We start from the raw sequence: 27,967 nt of genomic DNA, 5'->3' as shown, positions 1-27,967 counted from the left end.
CCGAAGAACATTAAATTTCAGGCGCAAAGGTCTCCTGGAGAAAAAGTAGCCTGTTAAATGTACCGAGACTTCCGGAATTCATTCTCAAACAGTCCCATCCAGAGAAAATCAAGAGAGTAGCATTTTTATCCTGGCCGCACCTCCTGCTGACGTCAGGGAGAAGGGGCAGGTAGCTCCCCGTCTTCCAAAATGGCTTTGGAAGGAGGCGGCGACGAGCGTGCGGACCGAGACGAGGCTGCTGGACAGGACATGGTCGTGGGTAAGTTGCCTTCTGACGTTTGTTGTCCCCTGACCTGTCTGTGCAAGCGGTCAGATTGTCACGTCCGTCAGCATCACCTTGCAGCAAGACAAGCCTATCTCTTGCTGGTGAAGAAGCGAGTCTTGTATATTTGGAACAACGGCGCAACCCTAGCCTCTTTAGACCCAACTGTTGAGTACTTGACTTCTTAGAAGGTGGGGGCAGGTCGTTGGCAACGCCCTCACCAAAGCCATGTCTCTGACTTTTGCTCCCCATTCAGTAAGGTCACGTGACTGTATTTCTTGTTTACCTTTCAGGCCTCATACGACACACGTTGAGGTGGAGTGGTGGGTAGCTATCACAGCGTGTCGGTGACAAAAGATTGTAGCGTGTACCTACTACAGTGAATTAGTCAGTATACTTATCACAGGGTATCTTGGTGGTGGTGTAGCGTGAGTTTCTTTACATTGCTGTATGTCTACACAAGGTGTGCACAGGCGTGTGTTTGCATACGTTTTGAGCGACTGCACGGCCACGACAACCTGCTAGTATCAGCCAAGTGGCCTACAGTGACGTCACACATTGAGAAATGGAAGTGTGTGCAAGTACATAATGTGCATTAAGGTTCCCCGTCCACCCACACATTCAGGCATGCACACCTATCCCCTACATGTTTTGACAGTTTCGGGCACATTTTTTGCAGTGCTGTGTTGTCCGGCTGTTATCGCGTATCGCCCTCGGCGTCGCCAGGTGCACGCTCGACACCGCTCGCACAGCCGCCACGAACACACACCCACTCGCTCAGCCACGCAGAAAAGAAAAGGTAACGAGGGATGTTAATAAGAGAAAATATCAGTGGGGGGAAAAGCCAACCAAACACAGCACTGTTATAGTTGTTGCCCCTGAGGCCTTAGGGCCTGACGTTAGATGTCGAGCACTGTGAACTCTGTTGACACTGTCTCCTTCACTTTCTGTGGCCTCACGCGACTCTCTTGCACTGACCACAACCACACTGTCTGTCCGATGTGCGCAGGGACCCTTTGCTGGTCCACAGTCCCAGCTGCCTCACTGACCACACGACGCAGGACCGAACGACGAAGATGACGGAACAAAAAAATGAAGGACGAAACGTAGAACGGTTGAGACTCCGCACCCGCAGGGGCGGAAAGGGCGAAGAAGAGGTGACGAGATTAAAGAAAAGCAGCGACGACAAGAACTAGGATGAAGTTGACAAGATCACATGAAGAATGTAAGAAGTTATGACGAAAAAAGATGACAAGGGCGACAAAGATGATAACACTGTCAAAACTGTCAAAAACGCGTACAAAAAAACCTGTGGAGAAAACAAAAGAACAACTGTCACTAGGTGGCCTCAGCATGGAAGCCTGCCTGCTCTTGCCTCAGTCTCTTGTCTAGGGCATTCTTCAGTCTCTCCAGGATGATTCTGGTCAGCACCTTGCTGGGGATGGACAGTCGAGTAGTCCCACGCCAAGTGCTGCACTGTGTCAGGACGCCTTTCTTGGGTAGCTTTACTAGGTAGCCGAGCTTCCAGTCTGGTAGAACTTGCTCCTGCTCCCGAATGTTTTGCAGCGGGGGTGTAGCATCTCTGCTGCAGCTGTTGGGTCTGTATTGAGCGCCTTCCAGAATTCAAAGACTTGATGACTTTGATGATTTCTGCCTTGGTTGGTGGGTTGGTGTTTACTTGGAGCTGTTCGGCAGCTGGGGCAATGTCCAAAGTAGCTGTTGGTGGTCGGTTAAGTATTTTATCAAAATGTTCCATCCAGCGAGATCTTTGTTGTGCATCCCCGGTGATGACGCTGCCATTCGTATCCTTTACTGGCCTCCATGCATGTGTGCTTTTCCTTCCTGACAGAATTAGTGTAATTTCGTATGGTCTCTTCGTGTTATTTTGCCCAGCTGCTTGTTCTCCCTCTTCTGCCATCCTGTGTGCGAACTGTTTCGTGTCGCCTCTTGCACTCATCCCTTCTCAGTTCATCTCTCAGTACTTTGCTCTGAACTCTTCTTTTTCCTGCTGGTCTTGACATTGGTTGGTCTTCTGCTTCAGCTCTTTCCTTTTCTCTATCTTTTGCAAGGTCCCTAAAGTCAGCCATTCCTTGTGCTGTTTTCCTTTTTTTTCCTTTTCCTTTTTTATCTTCATGGTTGCCACAAGCAGGTGGTGGTCTGTGGCTACATCTGAACCTCGCTTTACTCTGACATCCAGCAGGCTCCTTCTAAACTGGCGATTTATGGTGATGTGATCGATCTGGTTTTCTGTATGTCCATCTGGTGAAGTCCAGGTGGATGTTGAAGAGTTCTAGAGTTGAATCTTGCTGACATGAGTTGTGGGGAGACTGGTTCCCATGCTATTAGTGGTCTTGCAGCCTCTGGTGTCATCAGTACTGCTACTCCTTGTGTGTGGTCATGGTCAGGGTCTTCAAGTCCAGAGCAGATGATAGTCTCCCCTGACGAAAGTCTGGTCTGACCATTGCCATTCCACCTTGTCTCGCACAGGCTCTCGAATCACACTCGCCCCGAGAAAGTGCATGGTCAGCATTTTTACACACGACACGAGGCATGAGCGCTCAACACACAGAGCGCACGAACGCTTGCTACCCTCGACACGTGATGTCTGAGTGCGGAACCCTTATTCAAACATCAGTACGTTGTCGTCAGCCACAAACACCAGTACATCGTCATTTTGATGAAAACATATTTTTAAAAACTGGTCTCACAGCTGACACCGAAGTTGTATAGTTCTTTGTGACTGGACTTGTCTCTTTTGCCTGTGTCAGCAGCAAGGCCGGCCAGTAGTCTCGACGTGCTCATTGCACAGCTGGGGAGGCGGAACAGGTTCCAGTTCCTGATGCTGGCGATGTTGGCGACCAACTACATTCCCTTAGTGTTCAACCATGTCATCATGGCCTTCTATGGCACCTCCCCCACTCACCTTTGTCACATCACGTCTGCTGCTGCACCAGACAACGACACAATGCAGGGTCACAACGACAGCAGAAACATGTAGGTATACACGCACAGTTCTGTCCGTAGTAGAATCATGTAGGTAGAGCTAAGGTTAGGGTTAAAGTTAAGTCAAGGACCAGGGCTAGCGACCTGAATTGTGTGTGTGGTTAGTGTGTAAAGCTGTGTATGGCCAATGTGACTAGCTGTGCGTGGTTAGTGTGTACAGCTGTGCGTGGTTAGTGTGTACAGCTGTGTGTGCCAGTCTGGGAGTACGGTTTGATTGTATGCATCGTCTTGTTAATGCAATTTCAATCCCATGTTGTAGAAACGGCGTCAGTTATATTTTATGGCTGGTATAGTTGTTGACTTATGCTCCGCGTATACACACAATATCTAATTAAAGTAAAGCTCACTCTCGCTGGTGAAAACCTTAGATTACTAATCGACATCCACTTCAAATGTTCAAAGAACATTAATCAGATCGGAGTCAAGTCACCAAAACTTCAAACTGCCAAATTTTATTTACCAAATCACTCTTACTCTAAAGTACAACAGTTACCACAAGTCTTCAATTCCTGACATCAAATCTTTCAAAGGCCACGAACTGGCCCGAGTATTCGGTGACCAACACATTAAATAAACACTCACAGTTCGTCACAACCCCTAACGTTCAGTGAACAACACTTTAAATAAACATTTCGTCACAATCCCTAATGTCCGCGGATTATTAATATCAGTGAATTTGTAAGGAGCTTGGACACAGCTCTTTTCCCAGCTAGAATGCCAGAAACATGGACAGTAGGTAGAAAATATCCACCAAACGCGGACGAGGAAAACCAGGGTCCACGTAGCATGTGGTCGTAGGTGATCGTGGTCATCGAAGTGGGGGACACCTGGAGTCATTTTTGCTCCGCGAGGCAGCGTGGGCACAGAAGTCGGAGGTCATACCACGGACGTATAAACAAGTTTGTGTCACTGTGTCACGGAGAGACGGGCGGTGTCAGAAGTGAAATAGTGAGCCCATGGATGTGTATAGGCGGATTTCTGTCTGTCTGCCACGATCAACGCTTAGCCTCTTGCCAAGTTCTCCGCTGTTAGTCTCGGCGAGCCTAAACAAAAAAATGTGACTAAACCGGAAGCTTTGTAGTATCATGCCTCGTTTAAAAAATCGTCAGCCAGCAATCCAGTGATGCCAGTTCGTAGTGAGCCGGACAGACAGTGAGCTTAATATACAGGCCGCGAAGACTAGTAATCACTCAAGCAGCCTTCGCCACCAGGGGTCGCATGAAGCTGACCACATACTACCCTGGAGTAAAGTTTATCTCAAGATCGTTGAGTAGGTGAGCCTGCACACTATTAACACGTCGTTTATCACTTTTATTCCTGCCACCACTTCTACGAAGACTTCCTAGATATGTTAAAAGTAAAGCATTAAACTATAAAATTAAAGCTGAGGTTACATTCATGTTATTACTGAGGAAGTATGATAATAAAACATTAACAATACTGAGATGCTATGTTGTCACTGGTTTTTAAACGTTGCCACGTGACACAGAGCTCGTCAGAGTCAAACAAAGCGACTCAGTTTTCCTGATGGTTGACTTGTTTTCTTCCAGCACATACAACAATATGACGGTGCTGGCGGAAACGCCGGTTGGCACGTGCAGCTCGCGCCTCTTTCTGGCGTCAGGCGACAACGTCACAGTCACGTGTCAACATGGGCGAGACAGGTGGGAGTACATGGCCATGTACGGAGAACACACCATAGTGTCAGAGGTCAGTCGCAAGACCAATGACACAGGGAGGGGAGTAAACTGATGTTAGGTAAAGAGGGTTTTTTTCGGTTTGTACGGAGTGGCATCAGAGTGCATTCGGCTTTCATCGCAACAGCAATGCTGGGCGAGGTTATGGAAATAAATATGATGACCTTTTGCTTTCTGTATGTCACGTGACTCTTCCTGTCCAATCATGATATCACATTATTTTTTTTTTAAGTCATGTGACTAAATTTAAAGCTCCACCCAGTTTGTGACGTCACACTGGTTGCATAAAGTGTCGACCGCTGGCTCCCCCATTTCACGCAGGTACATTATTTTGATTCTGTGTTCCCTCCCCCTCACAGTGGGATCTGGTTTGTGAGCGAAAGTCCCTCGGGAGCTTGGCCACCACTATCTACTTCTGCGGCGTCATGCTGGGCGGCATCCTGTTTGGTCACGTGGCTGACCACGTGGGCAGATTGCCCGTGATGCTGGGCACGCTGTACACCTCAGTGGCTGTGGGGGTGGGGCTGGCCTTTGTACCCACCTACCCAATCTTCGCCGTCCTCCGATTCGTGCAAGGAGTGCTGATGCAGGTGAGTCGCCCGCGATGTCCAGCAAAATGTTTTACCTGCGTTGGTAGGTTGTGGGCTTGTGTTGGTCGGAGGTACTGCGCGATGTGTGCCTAAGCGTAGAGGTATTGCAAGGTATTCGTTATTATTTGTAGGAGTAGTTAAAGTATACAATGCATATTATAAAAGTCGCTGAAGTAGGTGGTCCTAGCATTGGTGGTTTTGGAGTGACATGGATTTTATGCCGTTAGAGGGATGCTGTTCATAGTGACACTGATTATGACAGTACACTTACAGTAATGCTGACAGTGACATGACACTCATAGTGATGCTGCTTTTTTATGGAGTGGGGGTGGTCAGGCAGTTCACGGCAAACCAGATCTTCTGGAAGAAAAAAAGTCTGTTTTTCCGCAAGTATATTCTGGTGTAGTACTATACACGGTCACCTATACAAGAGAGAAAGAAAATGGAAAAATAAGAAGAGGTAGTAGCACTCACTCGTTTGACTAGCCCTTTTCTTTCTTTTCTTTCTCCACTCTGCCTTCATTCTGTAGGGCCTGCAGACGTCCACCTACATTGCTGCCATGGAGATGTTTGTTCCACGCCAGCGGCCAGCTGTGGGGGCGACCATGGAATGCACTTGGGGCGCCGCTGTCATGGTGCTGCCCGGTCTGGCCCGCCTGCTGCGCAACTGGCGCCACCTTCAGCTGGTCATCAGCGTGCCCAGCGCCCTCGTCGTCTTCTACATCTGGTGAGGCTGTCAGGCCATGTGTCTAACCTGCGCTACAAAGTACAGCACTGAGAACCAACTGCAGTACAACATGTTTTTCTACAATGCAGTATAACGGTCTTCAATTCCATGTACCGCACATTTAAAGGGTCTGTCTACTGGCAGAGGGGAAACCCAACCAATGGATGTAATCAGCTCGCATCTTTTTAGTAGAAAACATTAGATACGATTCAACTGCAAAAAAGGAGAAGCAAAACACAAATATGAAGATCAAATGCTGACAACCACATAGACGTATGACTACGACACAGACATAAAATTAAGGAGAGCTGATCCCCTCAGCCTGGTAGACAAAAGAACATAATTCTGATGAAGCATCATGAAGGCCAGCACTGTGACCGGCCTAATTATTATTTTAGTTTCTATTTGGCTGCATCCTTGACACGTAAGCATTTCCACCTTGTTTTTCTGGACCTAATGGTTGCAAAAGCGCTTTCTGCCATGGTGTTTGTCGTGTCAAGAACATTAGGAGATATTCCCACCGAGGCAATGATGATAATAAGTACAAGTCCAGTCCAATATTTACCTGACAATGTTTGTCATACCATGTAGCTCACCACTGACTGGGCTGCTGTAACTTTCTACAGCGCGTCTTTGACAAGGGCTGCGAATCTTTTTTGAAGCCTGCTTTTAACTAAGTAGAGCTGTATATCGTGCTGTAGTGTATCTTTGACTGACGAGGACTGTGGATCTTCCTACAGCGTGCTGCCGGAGTCCCTGCGCTGGCTGGTCCTCAATGGCCGCCTCGACAAGGCCGAAGCGCTGGCCCGGCATGTGGCCAAGGTCAACAAGATCCCCTTCCCCAAAGACGTCTGGCAGTTGGTGGAGAGGGAGGCTGCCACAGCAGCGGCATCCCCCCGAAGCAGGTACAACATTTGGCACCTGGTGCGCACACCTCACCTACGTCGGCGTTCACTCGTCCTCTTCTACCTTTGGTAAGTAATGGTAGCACTGTCACCACTGTCACCACTGTCACCAGCTACACTCAGTGAGTACAGGGAGGCATTTGGACAGTCCGGGCTATGATGTCAGTACACTACACTACATGATTGTACCTACCTGTCCCTATCTAGGATGAATGACACTCACTGTTAATAAGCTTGAGCTAGCAGAAATGACTTTGCTCCTGTTTCAGGCTGTCCATCTCGACAGGTTACTATGGCCTGACATTTCAAGTCACATCGCTGCCTGGCAACATGTACCTGAATTTCTTCATCGGAGGACTAGTGGAGTTCATAGCTTATGCTGCCTCTGTGTTAATCATGAACAGGTGACTGTCTACAAACTTGGTAGAGGAGGGAAAACAGACACACTGAGGATAGGTGTGGTGAGACAGAGACAGATACTGGGAAGACTGAGTGACAGGGACAGACAGAGAGTAACAGTGATACAGACACAGAGTAACAGTGATACAGACACAGGAAAGACAGAGTAACAGTGATACAGACACAGGAAAGACAGAGAGTAACAGTGGTACAGACACAGGAAAGACAGAGAGTAACAGTGGTACAGACACAGGAAAGACAGAGAGTAACAGTGATACAGACACAGGAAAGACAGAGAGTAACAGTGGTACAGACACAGGAAAGACAGAGAGTAACAGTGATACAGACACAGGAAAGACAGAGAGTAACAGTGGTACAGACACAGGAAAGACAGAGAGTAACAGTGGTACAGACACAGGAAAGACAGAGAGTAACAGTGGTACAGACACAGGAAAGACAGAGAGTAACAGTGATACAGACACAGGAAAGACAGAGAGTAACAGTGGTACAGACACAGGAAAGACAGAGAGTAACAGTGATACAGACACAGGAAAGACAGAGAGTAACAGTGGTACAAACACTCGAGACAGGTGTTGGCAGCTGTCACTTTGGCATTTCGAATGTCTGTGATTGACATGCTATGAACTACCGTGGATTAAATATTTAGATACTCTCATAACATTTATTTTTTCATTATTGTAATTTATGCATTATCAAAAATATTGAAGCCACGGTTAAGCCGTTTGGAGCCCAATCACCGAGGCTTAATGGCCCTACACTGTACAATGCTCCATTTTGGATAATGATAACATCCAGTCTATATCCCTCACCAGATTCGGACGAAAGCGTCCCCTGTTGGTCTATTTTTTCTCAGCTGCTGCGTGCTGCATCAGTGCCTCTGCCATTCCACGCAGGACAACAAGTCAGTACAGTTCATATAGCAGATACCATTCATACTATACATCCCAGTGCAGTAGATACCATTTATGAGTGATGCTAATCTAGCAGATACATAAATTTCAGGGCTTGGATGGTGTGCCTCATGCCCACAGAGTCTCCCTTGCTTTAACAACTACCTTCCCAGAAGCAACACCCTTACCATAATATAGCAAAACCTCCTTATTAAGACCTTCCCTATTACCACCCTCTTAGCTAAGACTCCAGACAGTTTTGGAGATGTATTTCACTATACAAACATCATCTACAACTACCTCCCAAATCCGACTTCCTTTTGCAGACATGTTGAAAAATTTCCTGAAGAATTAGTTCTCCTATAAATCTTCAGTCAAGCACAACAAGAGCAGAATAAGCATGACCAAGTGAAAGTCAAAAGGACCGTATGGCTATGATATGGTTTTAATGAGTTTTTATTTCAACATTTTGAAAAAATAAACTTGAATGTATAGGCTCTAAGTGGTGGTTCATGAATTCATGGAACCAAAGCAGTCTGGTTGATCGCTCTACAACCCCTCTCAGTTATGACCAGATTTTGGTGGATCTTAACATGTCTTAACCAGGAGGCTTTACTGGACCACACTCTTGTATATAAAATTATTTTTCACGACAGGTAGTGGTGTCAAACTAGAGGATGTGTCTACTGCCCTTGCTATCACTGGTCGCTTCTTTACCGCTGGCCTCTTCTCTGTCATCTTCGTGTACACAACTGAGTTGTACCCAACAGTCATAAGGTAAACAGTTTTTACAGTCAACATCTAACACTGTACCCAACAGTTAACTCAAAAACAGTGTCATTTTGTACTGACTCTACTTATAATGGCTTAAAACTAGTCTACAAATTATGTGGAGTAAATATTAATTAAATAGGCATAAACAAGCCTTTACTGTGCTTTTCACGGACTAGAAGAAATTATATCAGCCTTGACATACAGACAAAACTAAACATCAGCCTTGACATACAAATTAAGGAAAGTATATCTTTGTTGATATACAGACTAAAAGAAAGTGCATCAGCCTTGACAGACTTCCAGTGACTAAAACAGATAATGCTGTCAAAATGCAACTGCTGTTGCAGAAACATCGGAATGGGAACATGTACATTCTGGGCACGCCTTGGCGGAGTCATTGCCCCCCAGATTAACCAGCTGGTAGGTCTCTATTTTTTTTTTTTTTTGAACAACTGCATTATGGCAGAGATGTCTTAATCTTTTTTTTTTTTTTTATCACAACAGAGACTTTGTGGCGATGAAAGTATGTGCATATAAATGATTCAAAAACAGATGCTGTTATCATCAGGGGACTGGGTCAGAGGTCAAGGTGCCTGTCATGTTCTTTGGCTGCATGGTGCTTGTTGGTGGTGGACTGCTCCTTCTCCTACCTGACACTCACAATCAACAGCTTCCAGACACTGTCCAGGATGTTGAGAACAGCCACTACAATGGTATGGAGATACAGTCTTCCACTACTTGCCCTTAGTTCTATAGTCACTACATGGTTACAGACATACAGTCTTACACTACCTGCTCTTTGTTCCGGGTGTAGCATCTTCCACAATGTGTCAGTACTAGCATTAAATGTCAATGCAAATGTTGCAGTACTAGCTGGGGTGCAAATTTACATGAATGTCGGTACTTTATGTAATGCAGTATCTGTTATACTGCTTCAGAGAGGTATTAAATGAGTAAATGATCATGTTGCCTTTGGTTGAGTCAGCTTAGGTCACATTCACTACTTTTCAGGTAACAACTGGCTTTAATAATCAAGCAAACAGTAGCAAGAGCTAAAACTATACAAAAACAAAACAGGTATACAATAACTTGAGACACTAGTTATGACAACAAAAAATATGGCAATATTTCTTATGGATTTGTACACAGAAACCTTGCACAAACAGACCAGCAGTTCCAGATTCAACGAACCAAGCATGAGCTCAGAACCACAGGAGAGTGACATGGACACACATTCCATTCAGCAAGAGAATATTACAACAAAACTGTAATGCATTTTCCATTGACATAAGATGTTTATATTTTTCAACTCCTTGTGATATGGTATGGTCCAGGAAATGAAGAAGGACACACATTATAATCAGCTATGGCTTTTTTGTTCTCATGAGTTTACAGCTGTGTACCTAACAGACAAATATGTTTTCAAGTGTGTCTTATCTGTGCTCTATACATAATCTTGGCCTTAAGCTATATCTTGAACAAACCAATACATCTGAGCTTATACATGTACGCAGACAATTGCTCATTATGGTCATCATCATGAATTCACTCAAAAATGCTTTATATCAGAATAGAAAATGATATTGTTTTACAAGATTGGATGTTTACTTCATTCTTTTATTAGGTTAGTATGAATCATGTTTACCTTATGCTAGACATTTCTACTTACCAGTCCATTCACAGAAATGTTCTATGTACACCATGTAATAAAAAAAGAGACAATAGTTTTGCAACTATAAGGTTATAGGGCAGTGAGATGTTAAAGCCCTTTATTATCTGACAGCAAGCTTTTGTGAGGATGGATCTTCTCTCCCTCACTGCTTCACATTCCCCAACCCTGTACACAATCAGGTCCCCACTCCACAGCTGCATCAGCTGCAGGAAGTATTCTGTATCAACTGAAGGAAGTATGCTGTATCAACTGGGTATCCGACTTGGCTAGTGTTCATAATTTTAGGTTCTGACTTTGCTGCTCTAACCACTAGGCTCTCCACACCCTCTATTATGTCACAGAAACTCATAAAAATCATTCCATAATGTCGCAACACATCTTAAAGAACAACTTTCATAATGCATGACATACATCCACTTCACGTTGTCTTGGAACAGTTATTTGTGTCCCTTGATCCTGAATTGTGAAACCATCATCTGCACCAGGAGTTGGCAACAGTTGTGGTGGCTGATTGCACATGGGACAGGTAACATTGCCCACAGCAGAAGACCGCATCCACATGATCAAATTGCACCGCTTACCACCAAGCAGCTTCTCAGCACTGTGCATATGTCCTCCTCGATGAAGAACTCCCCAGCCAGTTCGATGCTCTACATGAAGCGGAGTTTTGAGACTATCCTGTGAGGCTAGCTCATCCTTCATTCTTCCAAAAACTAAATGACCTCCAGAAAATCCATCATAACCCAAGGCCACATTCAAGGTCACTTCACTGTTGTCAAAGTGACAGCTGAGGTCAAGGTCGTGGCCAGATCCATAGGTTACAGTGAAAGCTTTGGGCAAGTCCAAGCAGATGCCTCCAGAATTAGGAAAGAGAAGTGAAGTTACAGGGGCCAGATACTGCTGTCTCAAAGGGCCTAGCAGATAGGTGTCAAATCCATATTCATTGAGAAGAATCTGCAAAATTACAATATCTTCATTGAGAAGAATCTGCAAAATTACAATATCTTCATGTGTCTGGATTTGTATATCTAAATGTCAGGTTGTGTATGTATGCATGCGTGCCACAAATATTTTCAAGTGTTTATAAACTTACCCCAGATTTGTTCATGCTGTTTGGTCGTCCCTTGGGACAGTCACTTTTTTCTATTGCATCTAGCTCATCTAGTAGCAGGTGACAAAACTGCTTTGTGAACACAGGCAGTCTGAATAGACCCTCACCTACACAGAGAACAGAACACATACACAACAATAATACAGTCTGTACCCATCCTCCTAAACACAAATGACAAAAATAGTCTGAACTCCTCCTCCTATACACAAACAACTATCAGACATAGTCTTGCCAGTGATCACTTTATCCATATACAAAGGGGAAGAACTCGATCATACATGCTGGATCACTAGTAAACATTTATCTTTTTAATTTCAATATCTTGCAGTCAGTCATCAGTCAGTCATTCATCCCTTGATATTGTGGGGAGCACATGAATAGATATGGCAGTTGACTGGGCCTGCTACTCCCACCTATTTTGGGCATTTACTGAGCAGGTCCTGCACAGGACAACCACTCCAGTTATTAATGTCATACAAAGTCATTGGTTTTATGATCTTTGTATGAGATCCAGAGCAGCTGCTCTTGAATGTCCAGATTCTCCTTTCTGTGTTGGAAAGCAGATTGCATGTTTCACATCCATAAAGCAGGACTGGTATTACAAGGCATTTGTACAGATTGCACTTTGCAGTAAACCTGATGTTATGGCTATGCCAGATCCTTTCCAGCTTAGCAATAACCACTTGTGCTGTTGTGATCTTGATGAGGATGTCTGTTGTGGAGATGCCATCCTTCAATGACTTCAACAAGATCTTAAATGCCAAAGCCTAATGCCATTTTAAAGTCTATGAAGTTGTGATAGAGGTCACACTAATGCTGAAGATGCATCTCTATAAGGATCCGATGGCTGAAGATCTGCTGAACTGTGCTTCTTACTGATCAAAAGCCAGCCTATTCTTTTCCTATCAGTTCCTCTGCAGTGGTGCAGATGAAGTTCTGTATTACTTTCATCATGACTTTGCTTAAGTGCCTGTAGTTTCGGCACTTTTAAGGGGGAGAGGTATGACTAGTGACTGCATTAATTCTCTGGGTCATTCTTATTGTTCCTAGACTCTGGCTCTGTGCCCAAGCACCTCAGCTGGCACATTACTGATATCTGGCGACTTACCTCCCTTCAAACTGTGTACAGTTCCTTCAACTTCTTCCAGTCTGCAGGTTTGCTGTTTCTAGTCTGGTTTTTTTGAATGATGTTAACATTTGTCTTCAGCTTGAAGCTGCACAGGTCTTTGAAATATTCTGCCTATCAGTTGAGTACAGCATTGCTTTCTGTGAGGAGGTGGTCATTGCTGTCTTTGACGACTGAGGTCATGTGTTGATCTGTCTTAGTGAGGGGTCCTTCGTAGTTGGTTGACCTTTTGACTGTCACTGTCTCTCAGTCCAGTTCTTCTTAGCTGCCTTCATACCTTTCATGATGGCACAGTTCACTTCTTTATATCTGGAAGTTTCTTTGGGTTTGGAAACTTCTTTTAATTTCCTTTGGTCACAGAAATCTAGGATGTCGTTCATGACCTGTAGTTGTTTCTTCTTCCCATGATGCCCTAGAATTTTCTAGGTTGTTGATAGTAGCGATGCCCTAGAACTGCCTAGGCTATTGGCAGTAGCATCTCCTTGATGTTTCCAGCAATAAATTTCAGGTAACAGTGAACACATCATTTATAATTTATTTTACAATCAACACAAAAAGCTAAAGTTTCAAATGAAGCTTTAGTTACTGGGATCTGTTCTGAATATGATAAAAGTCTAACATCACCACAACAGGCATAAGAAATGCAATAAAATGGAAATTTTTATGTGGACAAAGACATTGAGCAAAGAACAATTTTAGCAATAATTGTCTATGATAGTATTGTCATACACAAAAAAAGAAAACAATATCTTAAGTAGCTGACATATAATAATACAATGTTTCACTGTACATGGACATTTGGCAAACAATCTGGTCAACATCTGCTTTACAAGCCAAATATGGAACCATCTGTCCAGATAAGTAACTTCACAGGGTGGCTTACCCAGTGTTTCCATCAGGTGTGAAACAGACTGGATACTGGTGGCTGTCTTGGCTTGTAACACAATATGCAGGAAGTCTTGATCCAGATAATCCTCCTACACATTAAATAGTTATTGATATATATCATACCTGATAGTGTACAAGGACAGCATACAGAAAACAACAAACAACATTGTAAAGCATCCAACTACTAATCTGGTTGCTGATTGATAATATTGACTTCTACAACAACTGATATGGTCACTGACCGACAATGAGGACTTCTACAACTAGTGATATGGTCGCTGATTGACTATGATGACTTGTACAACACCCATTGATGTGGTACTAATCCATCTTTGGGCTGATCCTCAAGCAGTGCCTGCAGCCTTGCCTCTATGCCTGTGTCTAGGTATATATGAGGGGAGGATGATTGGTATTTTACGCCATCAGCAACTAAGGCTATATCAGCCAGCCCTGTAAACAGAAGCCACATACAGCGAAAGAACAGCATGCCCAAGAAGAGATCTGAGCCCAGGGCAGCCAACCCTCACTGTTTTGGTGTCAGGCGCTAACCGTTGTGCCACTGAACCACCCATGAGGGAGGGGGATATGGGTGTGAGGAAGGATAGTCAGTGAGGCAGGAAATAGTTCCTCCGTACCAGCCGTCACGTAGCCTGCGCTCAGGCTCCCAGTCACGCTTCTGTCTCCCTGCAGTGGAAGACACCAACAAGAAGCGCACTGGAGCCAGGGCCTTCAAACACGCGGCACCTAAGCTGTGGAATGCTCTGCCATCGTCACTCTCCACCATCACCTCACCTACCACGTTCCGCAAGAAACTGAAAACCCATCTGTTTCTTTCAAGCCAGTCTTAAACTACCAAGAAACACTTCTGTCCATTTTTTACTTTTCCTGGTGTTTTATATATTTGTTCACTTTTTTGTTCTTCATTTGGTTTTTTTTTCTGCGCAATGAGCATTCTTCGGAATGGATACCTGCACATTACAAATCGCCATCATCATCATCATAGTAAGGTAAACTTGGCCAACACCTAGACCTTCATGTGTGTATCACACTATCACTGTTTCATGTCATAGTATTATGTCACTCTTTACATCAGTCCTACCTTCAAATAATAGACTTTTTTGTGAAGTTAACTGAGGGTGGGTAGTAAGGTACACTCGGTCAACACCTACACTTTCGCGTGTTTATCACACTATCACTTTATCACTGTGTTTCATGCCAAAGTATCACGTTATTCTATCCATCACTCATACCTTCAAATAATAAACTTCTTTGTGAAGTGGAGTGAACCTTTCCCTGATCTCAGCTTCTCGCCTTAGGGACTCAAACCCTAAAGACCTTCTCCTAGCAATTTCTGCTTCAATCTGAAACATGCAAACAAGTCCGCAGATGGCCGGTAAACAAACATTACACAGAACTGTGGACTTAGTATCTTGTGATAAACTTCACTCATTTATGGTTCAGTACACACAAACAAACATTAGTGACCAGACTATGACAATATGTTATACCAGCAGGAATCTGCTAACAAACATAACCTTTTAGTGATAACAAGGCTTATGATCCATGTATTATATGCTTAGATAGTAGGACTTCATTTTACTTCAGTAATAAACAGAATTTTCATTCAATTTGGATCATGTTGTCATAGTCCCTAAAATCAGTTATATATTTCCATAGTCTAAACATTTGTCATAAAAATGCTTGTGAACAGAAAAAGTATGACTGCTGATCATATGCACAAAACTCCACAGGCTCATCAGCACTTATGCCAGTTTCTGTGGAGGGGCTGTCCCTGAGGGCACAGGACATTCACAAAAGAGTTGTGACCTTTATCCAAGATAAAGTGGCACCCCTAGAACAAGAAATCCTAACACAGGGGAAAGGGGATCTATGTAGTTTCTCCAGGCACATTAAGGAGCTGCAGGTGAGTCATGAGACAGTTTAGGACAGGGGTGCTCAACCTATGGCCCGCAGGCCACATGTGGCCCGCAAAAGTTCCTTGTGTGGCCCACTCATTTTAACCGGACACAAGATTGTTTTGGTATATTGCTACTTTAATTTTATTTTAACATCAGCATGATTCTGGCAAAACTGCCTTGTGGCCTGTTTTATATTATGTCGAGTGCGGCCCTCGGAAGGGAAAAGGTTGGGCACCACTGGTGTGGCACATTCATGTCCTCTTGTCCAAGGCTGTGGTGCTGCATATTCCTGAGCTTGACTATTCATAAATGTTATGAAAAAATGAATGCTGTTGTTTCTTTTCTGTCCCTTCTTTGTTCAGAAAACAAACATCACTTCATATATAAATGTCCAAATGTCTGACATCATAGAATAATTAAAACTCCCCAAACTTCCAGGTACAAGCACAAATTAACAAGAAATTTTTGTATTGACACAAACTAACATGAACTGACAAAGAGGTGGGTGAAGTACTTCTAGAAGGATTCCTGAAATTAAACTGTCTAAAGAGATTTTATCATTGCAATATGCCTTTAAAGTGAAAACAGCAGCAGTTTTCCATGAGTCTCATATATATATATATAATGATGATAATGAGATAGTTGCAGCATTGTTTCCCAAGCAGAGATTAGCTCACAACTCACTACACTTTACATAACTACTCACAAACTGAAAAATGCACCATGCACAAACTTCCTCAATCCCACCCACCCCAACCCCTAGACACATCACAGACATGTCTGCAGTCTAAGAAGACAAGGTATTTTCATAAACAAGCCTAACACATGCACAATAAGCCTGAGTGTAGCGCTAGCATTTTGTTCTAGCGGTAGTAGTGATTGTGGTATTAGCAGTATACTCTAGTGATTGTTTTTGTTTTTTTATGGTCTGATCAAGGGAATGCCAAGAGAGAAAGAGAAAGAAGATCAAAACTGACAGGGTCTCTGTTTGTGTGTGAGAGAGAGAGATGCTAATCATTACAGCTTATGTTAACCCTCATTACACTTCATGTTAACCCTCAAGGTGCAGGCACGTGCACAAGGTCTTTAGAATCTTTTTCTGCCTCTGGAGTCTGACCCTGATGTCCAGTATGGAGCAGGACTGACCAATCTGGAGTATGCCTTCATCTGTGAGGAAATGGGCAAATTCCCCATTTCTCCTGTGGTATGTCATTTACAGTCTAATTTTTGATTTTTTTTGTCTTGAGATTTTGAACTGTTATATCCAACAGATTTTCGGTCTTTTATTAGAAAGCATGATGGTTATTGTGTTGCTGGTGTTAGAAGCATGTTGTAGAGTAGTAGTGGTTGTGGTGTTAGTATTATAGTGCAGTGCAGGACTGGCTGTGGCAGTAGCATTATGTTGTAGTAGCAATACTAAATCTTTTCTTTTATGTTAGCATAAGGTGTGACTGATATAAGTAATAGTAATAAGAAGATGCTTGTATAGCGCAAAATCCTACCATAAGGCCAGACTGTGATTTACATTGTCAGGATAAGCATCTGTAATTAAAAAAAAAACCCAGAAGCTCAAGTGGTAAGTTCTTTAAAATTGTAGTACCTATACTCCTTTTTACATGCATACACACACACTGGGCAGAAAAATGTTAACTATAGTTGAATGTAAACCTGGAAAATTATTCTGCAGAATTTCTGGAAATAAATGTCTTGAATGTTCATTTGAAGCATAGAGCTGAGAGAATAGCTTGAATGGACATAAGAGTGAGTTCAATAGTTGGTCCAACCTACAAGAAGGATCATTCACCAAACCATGCCTTATGAATTTTGTGTACTCGCGTACAAAAAAATTATCTTCTGTTGAATTTTTATCAACTTTAAAATTGTAGGAAAGAAGAGCTGATGTCAGTCAATCTACAGCAGTTTTATGTGATTTATGGCATCAGGCACCTCTTGCAGATGAGGACAGTAATAAAGGTAGTTTTAGATGCATTTTTGTGTGCTCTATAGGTCCTATAACTGACATCACTGAGACCCTGTACAACAGTTGTTTCTTGCAGATTTTCAACTGCAGCGCTCCAGACACAGGAAACTAAGAGCTTTTAATGCACATTTTCTGAAGTCGACAGTTAAAGTTAAAGTAAGTGAGCTCAAATTTAAGTAAATACATTCCACAGTTGTAGCAGTCTGTTCACATATTTATTTCTATTTTCTTTTAACAAAGAAAGTACTTCTCTTCACTGGGTGAACTGTGCTACACATATGCTGGCATTTGTTCCTCCAAAACCAAAAGAGTTTGTCAAGGCTATTCTCCTGCCTGACAAAGGCACTGGCCAGTCCTGGACTGTGTCTCTGACATAGTTAAGATCACAACCTGTGTCTGGTTTCAGGAGATTCAGTGTGGGTGGAATCTGGCCTCTTTGACAAGCCAACAGTGTCAGGATGGCTCCACACTGCCTGCTGCACCCAAAAGATGTCCCAAAGCACCTGTACAGAAAGTACAAAAAAGTAAAAATCAGACTTGTGACTTCCCACAAATAAATATAAATGCTATACATTAGGAGTTCAAACACTAAAAACACCTATGAGAATTTACCCACTACAAAGCACTGTACATCAGAAGTTCTCACACCCACAAATTTGGGACAGTTTTGGTTTTCTATGCATTCTTAATATTTCGCAGCATCTGATAAAAACTCTGAACTTTGATTACATTTTCTCTGTTTCTAGTAGAGGCTTTTGATATAATGAACACAGACCTCACAACTCTGATTACACCCTCCTGAGGAATGTAGGTGAAGCCTACAGGCTCTTCACACTGCGGCCATGTATCAGCAATAACACAACATCAGAGGCTGTGATGTGTGTCAGCAAAAACACATCAGAGACACTGTGATGCATGATAATATGTCAGTATTAACACAACATCAGAGACAGGCATCTCCCATCCAGTGATACAATGGTGCAAAAATGAGCAAAAGCACTGTGCTCACTGGAGGGACAAAATATGTACCTTTTGGCTATTAACCAAGGGTTATGTACCTTTTGTCGAGGTCACAAAAGCATGTCTGTCTAGTAGCTGGAGGATGGCCCGGCTCTCTGCTGTATCACCAAGAGGTGTTGAGGTGGCATGCGCATTCACATGACCAACCTTGCAGGGGTCAAGGTCTGCGTCACACAGTGCTGCCCTCATACAACGATAAGCACCATCACCTGTACTGGATGGTGATGTAAGGTGGTGGGCATCACCTGATAAGCCATACCCTAGTATCTGGTACATATAACAACAAAACAAAAGCAAAGGAAAAGTAAACAAAGACTGTATATTAGAAGCTCTAACACTAATATACCTATGACTTCACATAAATAAATATAAATGCTATACATTACGAGTTCAAACACTAAAAATACCTATGAGACAATACCCACAACAAAGCACTGTACATTAGCAGTTCTCCCACCCACATCCCCAAAGTGTCAATGCTCACAGGAAGCAAAATTCTAGGCTTAGAGTGATGAAAACTACCTATAGCCTCAGTATAATTCCTCAAGAAAATGTCTAAATATGCTCTACACATATCTTTATAGATGCACATATGGTCCCAAAAAAACTGGGGCACGTTAAAGTTATAGGTATCATCAGTTGATCCAGTATTGAAGATTGCAACTCCCAAAAATTCATCTGACAATAGCATTAATAATAATAAAAAGGTGTATTTGAAACCAGACTTCACGGACAACTCTGGTCTTCCATTTCTTTTATCAACAGGATTTTTTTACATAACGTACTCTGAACTTTGTGAAATTTGTGCATTGATTTTGATTTTAAAGAGTTGTTGGATAACAGCAAGGTACATGCAATCAGTTGCTAATTAAACAGCATCAAATTTTGTTCCCTCTTGTGCTCCATCCCTTTTCTTTTCCTGTAGTTTAGGTTTATTCCTCTAGTTTCTTCCTATCATAATCATTATTTGCCATGACCTTGCCCACAGGGCTGAGATGTGGTGCTATGTAAGTAAAATTTACTATTATTATTTGAAATGGGATAGTGATATATGATCTACTTGATGTAGTCACAATATATAGGCAAGGCAACAATATCATGTTTGTCAGTAAAGATGTACTACAAATTATTTTATGTGCCAAGTAACATAGTGACATCATTATGTTTCATAAATATTTGAAACATGTCATGTGCATCAAACACATTAAACTACCAAATTCTGAAAATATTACAATGCATAAAACAAAAAAGTGACTGGTGTGTACCTACCTCACCTATGATATTAGCTCCCCTTTCTAAAGAATGGTTAAGTTCTTCAAGTACAAGCAGCCCTGCCCCTTCTGACATAACAAAGCCATCTCGTTTGGCATCAAATGGCCGTGAGGCCTCCTGAGGACTAAACAATTGTCAGTGGTGCCAATGTTGCAAACATCAATGTCTGTTAAATACATCAAGGTCATGAAAAAATACACAGAACAATCATTAGTACAAAGACAACAATACATACTGACAATGGAGACCAGTTATACATACTGAATAGAATATCAACAGGATTTTTTTACATAGCGCACACTGAATAAATTGTTCATGCTTAACAAAAGCAAAAGCTACATATGTAATAACTGGATCATGGTACCTGGCTTCACTTGGGTTGCTTTTTGCTGCTAACTTTTCCAGAGGTGATTTTATTGTCAGCTTTCAAACGATCACTTTATTTAAGGCAAGAATATTCATCCACAATGTTGCAAAATGGAAAAACATTTGTTTTTGTCTCTGGTTGATTGGTTGGTTTATTTAGTAGGAAAATGCTAAAACCTTGCAGCAATTATGCACTATGGGGGGTAGAGGGAGTGGGGAGGAAACTGGAGTACCTGGAGAAAACCCCCAGCACCCAGCCCTGTGGACAGGTATCACATACACAGAATGTCCCAAAATAAGATCTGAACCCTGAGCCGCCCACTGAAATGGTGACAAGCGAGTGTTTAAACCACAACACTACCTCTGATGGGCAACTTGTATTTGGCAACACAAATTTCAAGTGAAGGTAGACAGTAAATTCTAATGTCAATAAGAATAAGCATAACTTGTAATGATGATAAATAGATTTTGTGGTTGGTAAGCTTGAAAACAGTGAAAAATTATGAGCTTTCTTCTCACATCGCCATCATTTTTTAAAAGAGCAGTATGTCCAGAAAAATGTGAATGTCTGCTCCTCGATGAAATACAGCCCTCATCCTCTTGGCCAGACTGCTGCAAGATTCCACCCTTGACACTAATGATGTAACCAGCTACTAAGGTTTATTGAAACAAAATTAGAACTATGCTATTGCAGCGCAACGCTTTCAAGGCTCTATGGCCACCTTCTTGTCAACTATCATGAATAATTTAATAAGAATTAAACCAAGCTGTCAGAATCATTAATATCTTGTTTCTATTTAATGATGATGGCATATGCAGAGTGCATACCTGTCGTTAAAACTGGTGCTGAGTGCTCTCATGCGAGCAAAGCCAGCCATGGCAAGAGGTCCAACGCATGACTCGGCGCCACCAGCAAGCATGACATCTGCATCACCATGGCAAATGAAACGGGCGGCATCACCAATAGCATGAAGGCCTGTGGTGCAGGCAGTTGACACTGTGTGGTTGGGGCCCTGTCAACAGGGAAACAAGTGCAAGAAGAATTTTTCGAAATAAGCTGTGGATTTTTTTAAGATATACCACAGTGGTGCCACGTATCAAATATCAAGCCCTTTCATTCCAACATAAGATGACATTAAAATAACAACTTCATTTCTCCATACTTTGAAGCCTTAGCTCAATCCCTATGTACAAAAAGCAAAGCGATTAGTCATTTGGCACCAGAGTGGTGGCACCAAGTACAATGCTTTCCAACATTTACTCCTATTAACTTACAATACAGACAACTGTTATTGAAACCCTGTCTCAAAGAGATTTTTTTTAAACATTCAAGTGATGTTAATTGCAAGAAATAAAGTTTTTGTTTTCTTGTACTAAATTCAGAAAAAGATTGAAACTGTATAGAATGGAGAGCTCCTGTCATGAAAGTAGCTTACGAGGCAGAAATATAAATAAAATTATTTACACACTATATAAAAACATAAAGTGACAAAAAATGGATTTTAGAATATACATTATGCTTCAAATATTACTTTTTATTATCTTGTCATTTTCAGCTGTTGGAGTACAAATCCACGTCAAATTGAGTAACCAGCAACCATCTCAAACACGTTGCTCAACCAACTGACTCATTGCCTACTTTCAAAATACTTGATTGGTTTAGGATTTCAGCTGCCTAAGGGAAGTAATTCCTAGTAAAACAATTCCTGAAGGTACCAACAGTTTAATTCTTCCCTTATTTATTTATTCATTTATGCCAAGCGTGATGTGTTTTGTGACACTACAATGTTTGTATTACAGTGTGCGAAACAGGAACTGGTTGTGAGAAAGTTCGCTTCTGAGAAAAAATAATGCTGGGAAAGAGTTAGGTTAGACTTGCATGTCTTTGTCCATTGAACCCACAGACTGACAGGCATTGTCTCCATATCTCAAAGCCATAGGTTTAGGCTGAAATGCATTGCATACTTTGAAGTCATTGACTGATATGCCCTTCATACTTCGAAGTCATAGACAGGCATGGCCTCCATACCTTGAAGCCATAGGCTAGACTGACATGGCCTGCAGCTATGTTGATGAGGATCTCAGGAATAAACCAGGGGCTCACTTTGCGGTAACGGCCACCACGCACATGTTCTCCAGCATCAACAATATCTTCTAGCGATACCATGCCTGTCCCAATGCACACACCTGTAAAATATCACATTAGAATCTATATATAGAATTATATGTTCTTTGTCATCTTCAAAGTTATCTGTGCACCTAACATTTAGTGACGCTATACGCTGTAATGTACATATGCATAACATTTAGTGATACTATATGGTGTGATATACACATGAATAACATTTAGTGCTGCTGTACGTATTATGTAATGTACACATACATACTATTTAGTGATGGTGCATATATGCGCACACTACAATGATGTGGTCTACACATACCTATCACACTTAATTAGTGATACAGTATGGTGTAATGTACTACACTTCAAACATTTAGTGATATAGCATAATGTAATGCACAAATGCACACATACACAAAACACACATTAATATGTTAAGTACATTTAATGATAATGTACATTGAAGTGTAACCCTTTTTTCTTTTTGCATATCTTCACTCCTCTCTAACAAATATCATATTCACTACAATAGGAATTAACCATTATATTTACAGTACTCATGCATCCACACACAAAACATTATTTAGCCAAAGGTCAAATGCACACACACCTGTTCTCTCCAGTTGTGCGTCCTTCTGGGGTTTCCATCCGGAACTAGTCAAAGCTTCCTCTGCCGCTGCTAAGGCATAAGCTGCCGCTTGTGACACCCCCCTGTCTCGTGCACTGGGTACTGTCACCTCTCTATTGAACTCCCCAGCTCCAATCCCGTGAGGTACATATCCCACCACCTTACAGGGAATCTGGTCATAGCCTGCACGTGGGAATGTATATATGTAAGTCTGACATGAAGAACTAGCAAGACTATATAAACACACTATAGCATAATCTGTACACATATTAGGTTAAGCAGTGTCTGACAAACCTAGCACTTAAGACCACGTACATACTGTGTGACAGTCTGAATACATATTAGGATAAATCTGAATACATGATCGAGGTGCCATGCCTTATATAGCTAACACTCAAGACATCGTAAACACAGTATGGCATAATCTGTATGCATATCGGGATAAGTCTGTACACGATTTGCCATGTCAAACAAAGCTAACACTTAAGAAGAAAAAGTGTTCACTGCACACCCTTGCCCCTGACGTGGGTTAATCCACTCCTGCAGTCTAGCAGACGATGCCACACTGTCTCCGTACCAACCCCGAGACAAGTAACCAAGCCCACGCCGGTAACAACCACTCTCCTCCTATCACTTGAGAAACACCTGCAAAATATTAAACTTAAATGCAAACTGATCATTGTTAATAGAACCACATAGTTCTCAAACACAGTATAAAGTCAATGCAGACTAGAATTTTTTTCTCTTGCTGAAACCATAGGACTAAACCGAGGCAACTGTACTCCAACCATAAATAACATACGTTATCTAAACATAAATAATACAAACAAGCAGTTTATTAAAACATTAAACTACTTGAAATTATTTGTTACTGCAAAAGACCATTTCCCCTAAAAAACAACAACAAACAAACCTAAAAGTATTTACTGCGTGCTAATCAAATTCAAGGGAAGTCATTCAGTGTGTTTGAGACAAACCCATGTGAGGTTCTTGGCTTACGTGTTGGATAATAACAAGCAAGTCTTTTGTTTATCATTTACTGATATGTGTTTATAAAATGCAGTTGACATATAAATGGAGGGATTATAAAATGTGTGTAGATGGTTTTCTGATTTGTCCATCGTTGGCAATGTAGTTCTATGTACAAATCCTTTCATTATCGCAGAACTGTCAATGTGTTAACAATTTAATGCAATCTCGCTATATCATGTGGATACCAGCAATCTCCTGGGGATTTTATCTACGTTCTTGATGATCGGTTGATACCTGCTTTTAAATACGCCGTTTCGAATACACGTCCATGGTATGATGTCATCAAAACGTCCATGGAGGACAGCTAGCCCTCTATCAATCAGTACACTTGTGCTACTGCTACAATCATAATGATTAATTTTGTTGTGTTTTCATGCTTAGACACTAAAAGGATTAAAAAAAAAGTTTTACCTCAAATCCACCTTAAATTTACACGTAGTATAGACAAACAAGAACACATTTGATTTGATTGGTCCAGACAACAGGCTAAACACTAATAAGTTGGCATCGTGCATGCAAGAGCCAAGCCAGAATGTTAATGACTTATATAGTAGGCCTCATCTGTTACTGCTTAGTTAGCATGTACCATGCTGTATGGTTTATTATAAATATGAGAGTGTTGTTGGTGATATAGATTTGATAAGGTGGCAGTTTGATCACAGTTATCGGTGTTCAAAATATTGTGCACATAAAAAAATGCTTAATTTGTTTATATTTAATTTTTTAATTACTTTTCTGACTTCTATTTGCTAAAAGGTAATTTTAATCATTGCTTTTTTTTTGCTTGTTTGTGTAGGTGCCTGGTTTAATTAAGGCCGCTTTAAGTTAAAAATGGAGATTTCTGATGAATATATTGAGAAGGAACTACTTCCTCTACTCAAACCTTGTGCTCGCCCGGATGTGAAAAGACTTGCAATCAGTTACATCCTGGGCATGACTGGGGATACACAGGGGAGAACTCTGATTGGTGAGAAGTTAAAATTTGTGGAAGCCATTCTCTCATTTGCAGCAGATGAAGACCATGTGGTTCGAAAGGATGCTGTGAGTTGTCTAGTGCAGTGGTTCTCAAAGTTTTTCGGACCGCGGACCACTTTACTTAAGTAAAAACTATGGCGGACCACCAAAGCCTAAGTAAAAAACTATGGCGGACCACCAAGGTCTAAAAATCACTCTGTACTATGAATTTCAAATTTAAATTGCCGCATTTGTTTTATTACAATTCAAAACTAAATGTCCGTCTGTGACAGTAGTTGACATAAAACTACGTATACCTCGTTCTTTGTAAGTAAAATGTTAATGCGAGGAATGCATCACTTTAAACATCACTTTGCTGACATATGACGACTGTCAGCCGCGGACCACCTGACCTACGCCCGCGGACCACTACTTTGAGAACCACTGGTCTAGTGAATGTGACAGCAGATGAGACTGTCACAAGTTCACTAGTACAAACAGATGGCTTTACAGACATCACTGTAAAATTACTTCGGCTGGCATTGGACCATACTTATGACCAAGCTGATGCTATGTGTGGGCTCTTATCAAACTTAACTCGATCAATAAATGGTGCTGTTAAAGTGGCAGAGATTGTGTTAAAGGTGGAGGAGGTGGGATTGAAAAGGTTTGTTCAAGCCATCAGTAACATTGATTTTAACAAAAATACTAATATGAACCAGCTACCAGCTGTGCTAATGAATCTGGCACAGGTGCAAGATGTGAGACAGGAACTTGTTTCGCACCACGAGGATTTGCTTCAGAACCTGCTGCCTTTCATGTCCTTTGCTCCATCTGTTATCAGAAGACGTGGCATCATTGGAATTGTGAAGAACTGCTGCTTTGAATATGGTAATTAGAGGTTTATTAAATGGTTATGAACATAGTGTTTTATATTTGAAAACAGACTTGGTCTGTTCTTTTCATTATGCAGCAGTTGTCAAGGAGAAGGTTGGTAATATAAATGCTTTACTTTTTTATTATTTATTTATTATTAATAATAATTATTTTTATGCAACATACAAAGATCTTTTCAAATGTGCTTCTACCTAGTGTGAAATAATGCTGATGGGATTATATATCACTTTCAGCATAACTTTGCTTGGGTGGCTGATTAGGTTTATTGTTCTTTATTTCTGGCATTGTTTGTGATTTCCCTTTTATTTAGGGGTAGTGGGGTTTGGAACGGTTATAACTTTTGACTTCATCCCATGAAAAAACCATTTAAATTTTCCGTATTGGTACATTAATAAATGGGCACAGTTGTCTGGCCTGAAAGTTGGATGTAGTGTAGGCTTGGCATAGATTCAGACCCAAAATTTAAATGTATTTTATGGTGGTATGGATGCGTATACTGTTTCATAAGAAATTTGTCCATTAGAGCAAGCAAATGTTACAGTAGAAATTTTCCATTCACAGCAGAAAAGATATGATATGAAAAGGCAATGTAACAAACAGCATAATACATAGGACAGACAATGATAGAATAGTCATTCACAGATCATGAGCTAGATGTGGGTTAGCATGAACTGAAACTGTCACTGGGTCTTGTCTACACCTTGTCTTTCTGTTAACACTCGAAAGTGTTATTGATAGAGTTACATTAGTTGTTCCTGTTTACCATCTTATTTCTGAGGTGTGCAGTTTTATATTCAGTATTGCTGTTTACATACAGATTTACATTCTGTTCTACTGGGACCTGAAGTGGACTTGCTGCCTCGGCTGCTCCTTCCATTGGCTGGCCCAGAGGAGTTTGATGAGGATGACATGGAGCGCCTGCCACCAGATCTCCAGTATCTTCCACCAACACAAACTCGTGAACCTGATCCTGAGAGTCGTAAGATGCTTGTCCAAGCACTTACAAAAGTAACTAATTTTTTTTAAAAAATTAATTTTATGCATGAGTGAAATAAATATGTGGTAGTGTGAATGAATTCACTGTCGTGGAAATGTCAGATGATTTTGTTCTAAAATCAACAAAGAATTGCAAAACTAAAAAAAAAAATTTATACAAAGTCATGAGAACTTCATTGATTACAAATCTTTATGATAACTTACTATAATTCTTATAGTGAAAAGTTATCATAAATAATATTGAAATGCATGGATATTTTTTCCTGATAGATCAACAAGAGCAGAAAATAATTTGATATTTTGCTTATTGCAAACCATGAAATTGCATGTTAAGTGGCTTTTAAAGTCTTGTGCTCTTTCTCTTACAACCATATGTATCATCGATTAACACTACTGGACATAGGTACAAAATCAAGCATGACCCTAGTAACTGAAATATGTGTAGAGCCACACTTAAGGGAAATAACTGGATTGTCTATATTTCTGTTTAGCTGAGCAGCACCAGGTCTGGGCGAGCATACCTTAAAGAGAAGAATGCGTATGTTATTCTCCGTGAGTTGCACAAGTGGGAGAAAGTAGAAGACAACCTCAGCACACTAATGGATTTGATTGACATACTCATTGCTGATGAGCCCCAGGAAGGCATGGAGGATCTTCATAAGGTTGAAATTCCTTTAGACATAGCAAAGAAGTTTGAGGAAAATCCTTAGGGTTA

The 27,967-nt window shown here is 41.5% G+C and overlaps 4 protein-coding genes across 12 annotated transcripts; 2 read left to right on the top strand and 2 right to left on the bottom strand.

Moving 5' to 3' along the window:
- Positions 1-101: 101 nt before the first annotated feature.
- On the top strand, positions 102-10,992 carry LOC112561849 (solute carrier family 22 member 13-like). Of its 5 annotated transcripts, none has more exons than XM_025234642.1 (12): positions 102-259; positions 3,034-3,256; positions 4,816-4,975; positions 5,322-5,552; positions 6,083-6,279; positions 7,020-7,253; positions 7,454-7,588; positions 8,417-8,505; positions 9,151-9,271; positions 9,616-9,688; positions 9,837-9,981; positions 10,418-10,992. In XM_025234642.1, exons 1-12 carry the CDS (start codon positions 190-192, stop codon positions 10,537-10,539), a joined length of 1,800 nt encoding a protein of 599 aa, XP_025090427.1. In that variant the 5' UTR covers positions 102-189; the 3' UTR covers positions 10,540-10,992. The 5 variants fall into 5 exon arrangements, 4 of the variants coding, with proteins under 4 accessions (XP_025090427.1, XP_025090426.1, XP_025090428.1 ...); XM_025234641.1 differs by having other exon boundaries at positions 113-259; positions 3,031-3,256; XR_003098733.1 differs by lacking the exon at positions 102-259 and adding an exon at positions 645-1,061 and having other exon boundaries at positions 9,821-9,981; positions 10,418-10,555.
- On the bottom strand, positions 10,540-17,917 carry LOC112561852 (2-oxoglutarate and iron-dependent oxygenase domain-containing protein 2-like). 2 transcript variants are annotated; one of them, XM_025234651.1, is made up of 5 exons: positions 17,487-17,917; positions 15,316-15,426; positions 14,061-14,154; positions 12,034-12,158; positions 10,540-11,894 (listed from the first exon to the last, which is right to left on the bottom strand). In XM_025234651.1, exons 1-5 carry the CDS (start codon positions 17,487-17,489, stop codon positions 11,334-11,336), a joined length of 894 nt encoding a protein of 297 aa, XP_025090436.1. In that variant the 5' UTR covers positions 17,490-17,917; the 3' UTR covers positions 10,540-11,333. The 2 variants fall into 2 exon arrangements, with proteins under 2 accessions (XP_025090436.1, XP_025090435.1); XM_025234650.1 differs by lacking the exon at positions 17,487-17,917 and having other exon boundaries at positions 15,316-15,470.
- LOC112561851 (protein HGH1 homolog) lies at positions 15,854-27,967 on the top strand. Of its 4 annotated transcripts, XM_025234647.1 has the most exons (7): positions 15,854-15,989; positions 17,048-17,188; positions 22,180-22,335; positions 25,202-25,453; positions 25,807-26,250; positions 27,074-27,264; positions 27,744-27,967. In XM_025234647.1, the coding sequence occupies exons 4-7, from the start codon at positions 25,237-25,239 to the stop codon at positions 27,960-27,962; spliced, it is 1,071 nt and encodes a 356-aa protein (XP_025090432.1). In that variant the 5' UTR covers positions 15,854-15,989; positions 17,048-17,188; positions 22,180-22,335; positions 25,202-25,236; the 3' UTR covers positions 27,963-27,967. The 4 variants fall into 4 exon arrangements, with proteins under 4 accessions (XP_025090432.1, XP_025090434.1, XP_025090433.1 ...); XM_025234649.1 differs by lacking the exons at positions 15,854-15,989; positions 17,048-17,188; positions 22,180-22,335 and adding an exon at positions 24,301-24,389 and having other exon boundaries at positions 25,202-25,446; positions 26,112-26,250; XM_025234648.1 differs by lacking the exons at positions 15,854-15,989; positions 17,048-17,188; positions 22,180-22,335 and adding an exon at positions 24,301-24,389 and having other exon boundaries at positions 25,202-25,446; positions 26,082-26,250.
- LOC112561850 (3-oxoacyl-[acyl-carrier-protein] synthase, mitochondrial-like) lies at positions 18,069-24,159 on the bottom strand. Its single transcript, XM_025234644.1, is given in 8 exon segments — positions 18,069-18,427; positions 18,430-18,468; positions 19,024-19,252; positions 20,255-20,381; positions 21,452-21,636; positions 22,653-22,810; positions 23,356-23,556; positions 23,885-24,159. Coding segments are annotated over 8 exon segments (1,317 nt in total). The 5' UTR covers positions 24,054-24,159; the 3' UTR covers positions 18,069-18,218.

Source organism: Pomacea canaliculata, linkage group LG4 (genome assembly GCF_003073045.1).
Source record: "Pomacea canaliculata isolate SZHN2017 linkage group LG4, ASM307304v1, whole genome shotgun sequence".
Lineage (NCBI taxonomy): Eukaryota > Metazoa > Mollusca > Gastropoda > Architaenioglossa > Ampullariidae > Pomacea > Pomacea canaliculata.
Note: the sequence above shows the minus strand (reverse complement) of the source record. Positions and strands in the feature narration are given on the sequence as shown.

Excerpts from the sequence above, each read along its gene's own strand:
- LOC112561852 (XM_025234650.1), bottom strand. The coding sequence starts at position 15,435 with ATGTTTCAGATTGAAGCAGAAATTGCTAGGAGAAGGTCTTTAGGGTTT. Across the intron at positions 14,155-15,315 it reads AAGAAGTTTATTATTTGAAG|GAGGATTATCTGGATCAAGA; the intron begins GTATGAGTGATG and ends TTTAATGTGTAG. Across the intron at positions 12,159-14,060 it reads ACACCTGATGGAAACACTGG|GTGAGGGTCTATTCAGACTG; the intron begins GTAAGCCACCCT and ends TTCTCTGTGTAG.
- LOC112561849 (XM_025234640.1), top strand. The coding sequence starts at position 851 with ATGTGCATTAAGGTTCCCCGTCCACCCACACATTCAGGCATGCACACC. Across the intron at positions 9,272-9,615 it reads TTGTACCCAACAGTCATAAG|AAACATCGGAATGGGAACAT; the intron begins GTAAACAGTTTT and ends CTGCTGTTGCAG. Across the intron at positions 9,982-10,417 it reads TGAGAACAGCCACTACAATG|AAACCTTGCACAAACAGACC; the intron begins GTATGGAGATAC and ends ATTTGTACACAG.
- LOC112561851 (XM_025234647.1), top strand. The coding sequence starts at position 25,237 with ATGGAGATTTCTGATGAATATATTGAGAAGGAACTACTTCCTCTACTC. Across the intron at positions 25,454-25,806 it reads TCGAAAGGATGCTGTGAGTT|GTCTAGTGAATGTGACAGCA; the intron begins GTCTAGTGCAGT and ends TGAGAACCACTG. Across the intron at positions 27,265-27,743 it reads TTGTCCAAGCACTTACAAAA|CTGAGCAGCACCAGGTCTGG; the intron begins GTAACTAATTTT and ends ATTTCTGTTTAG.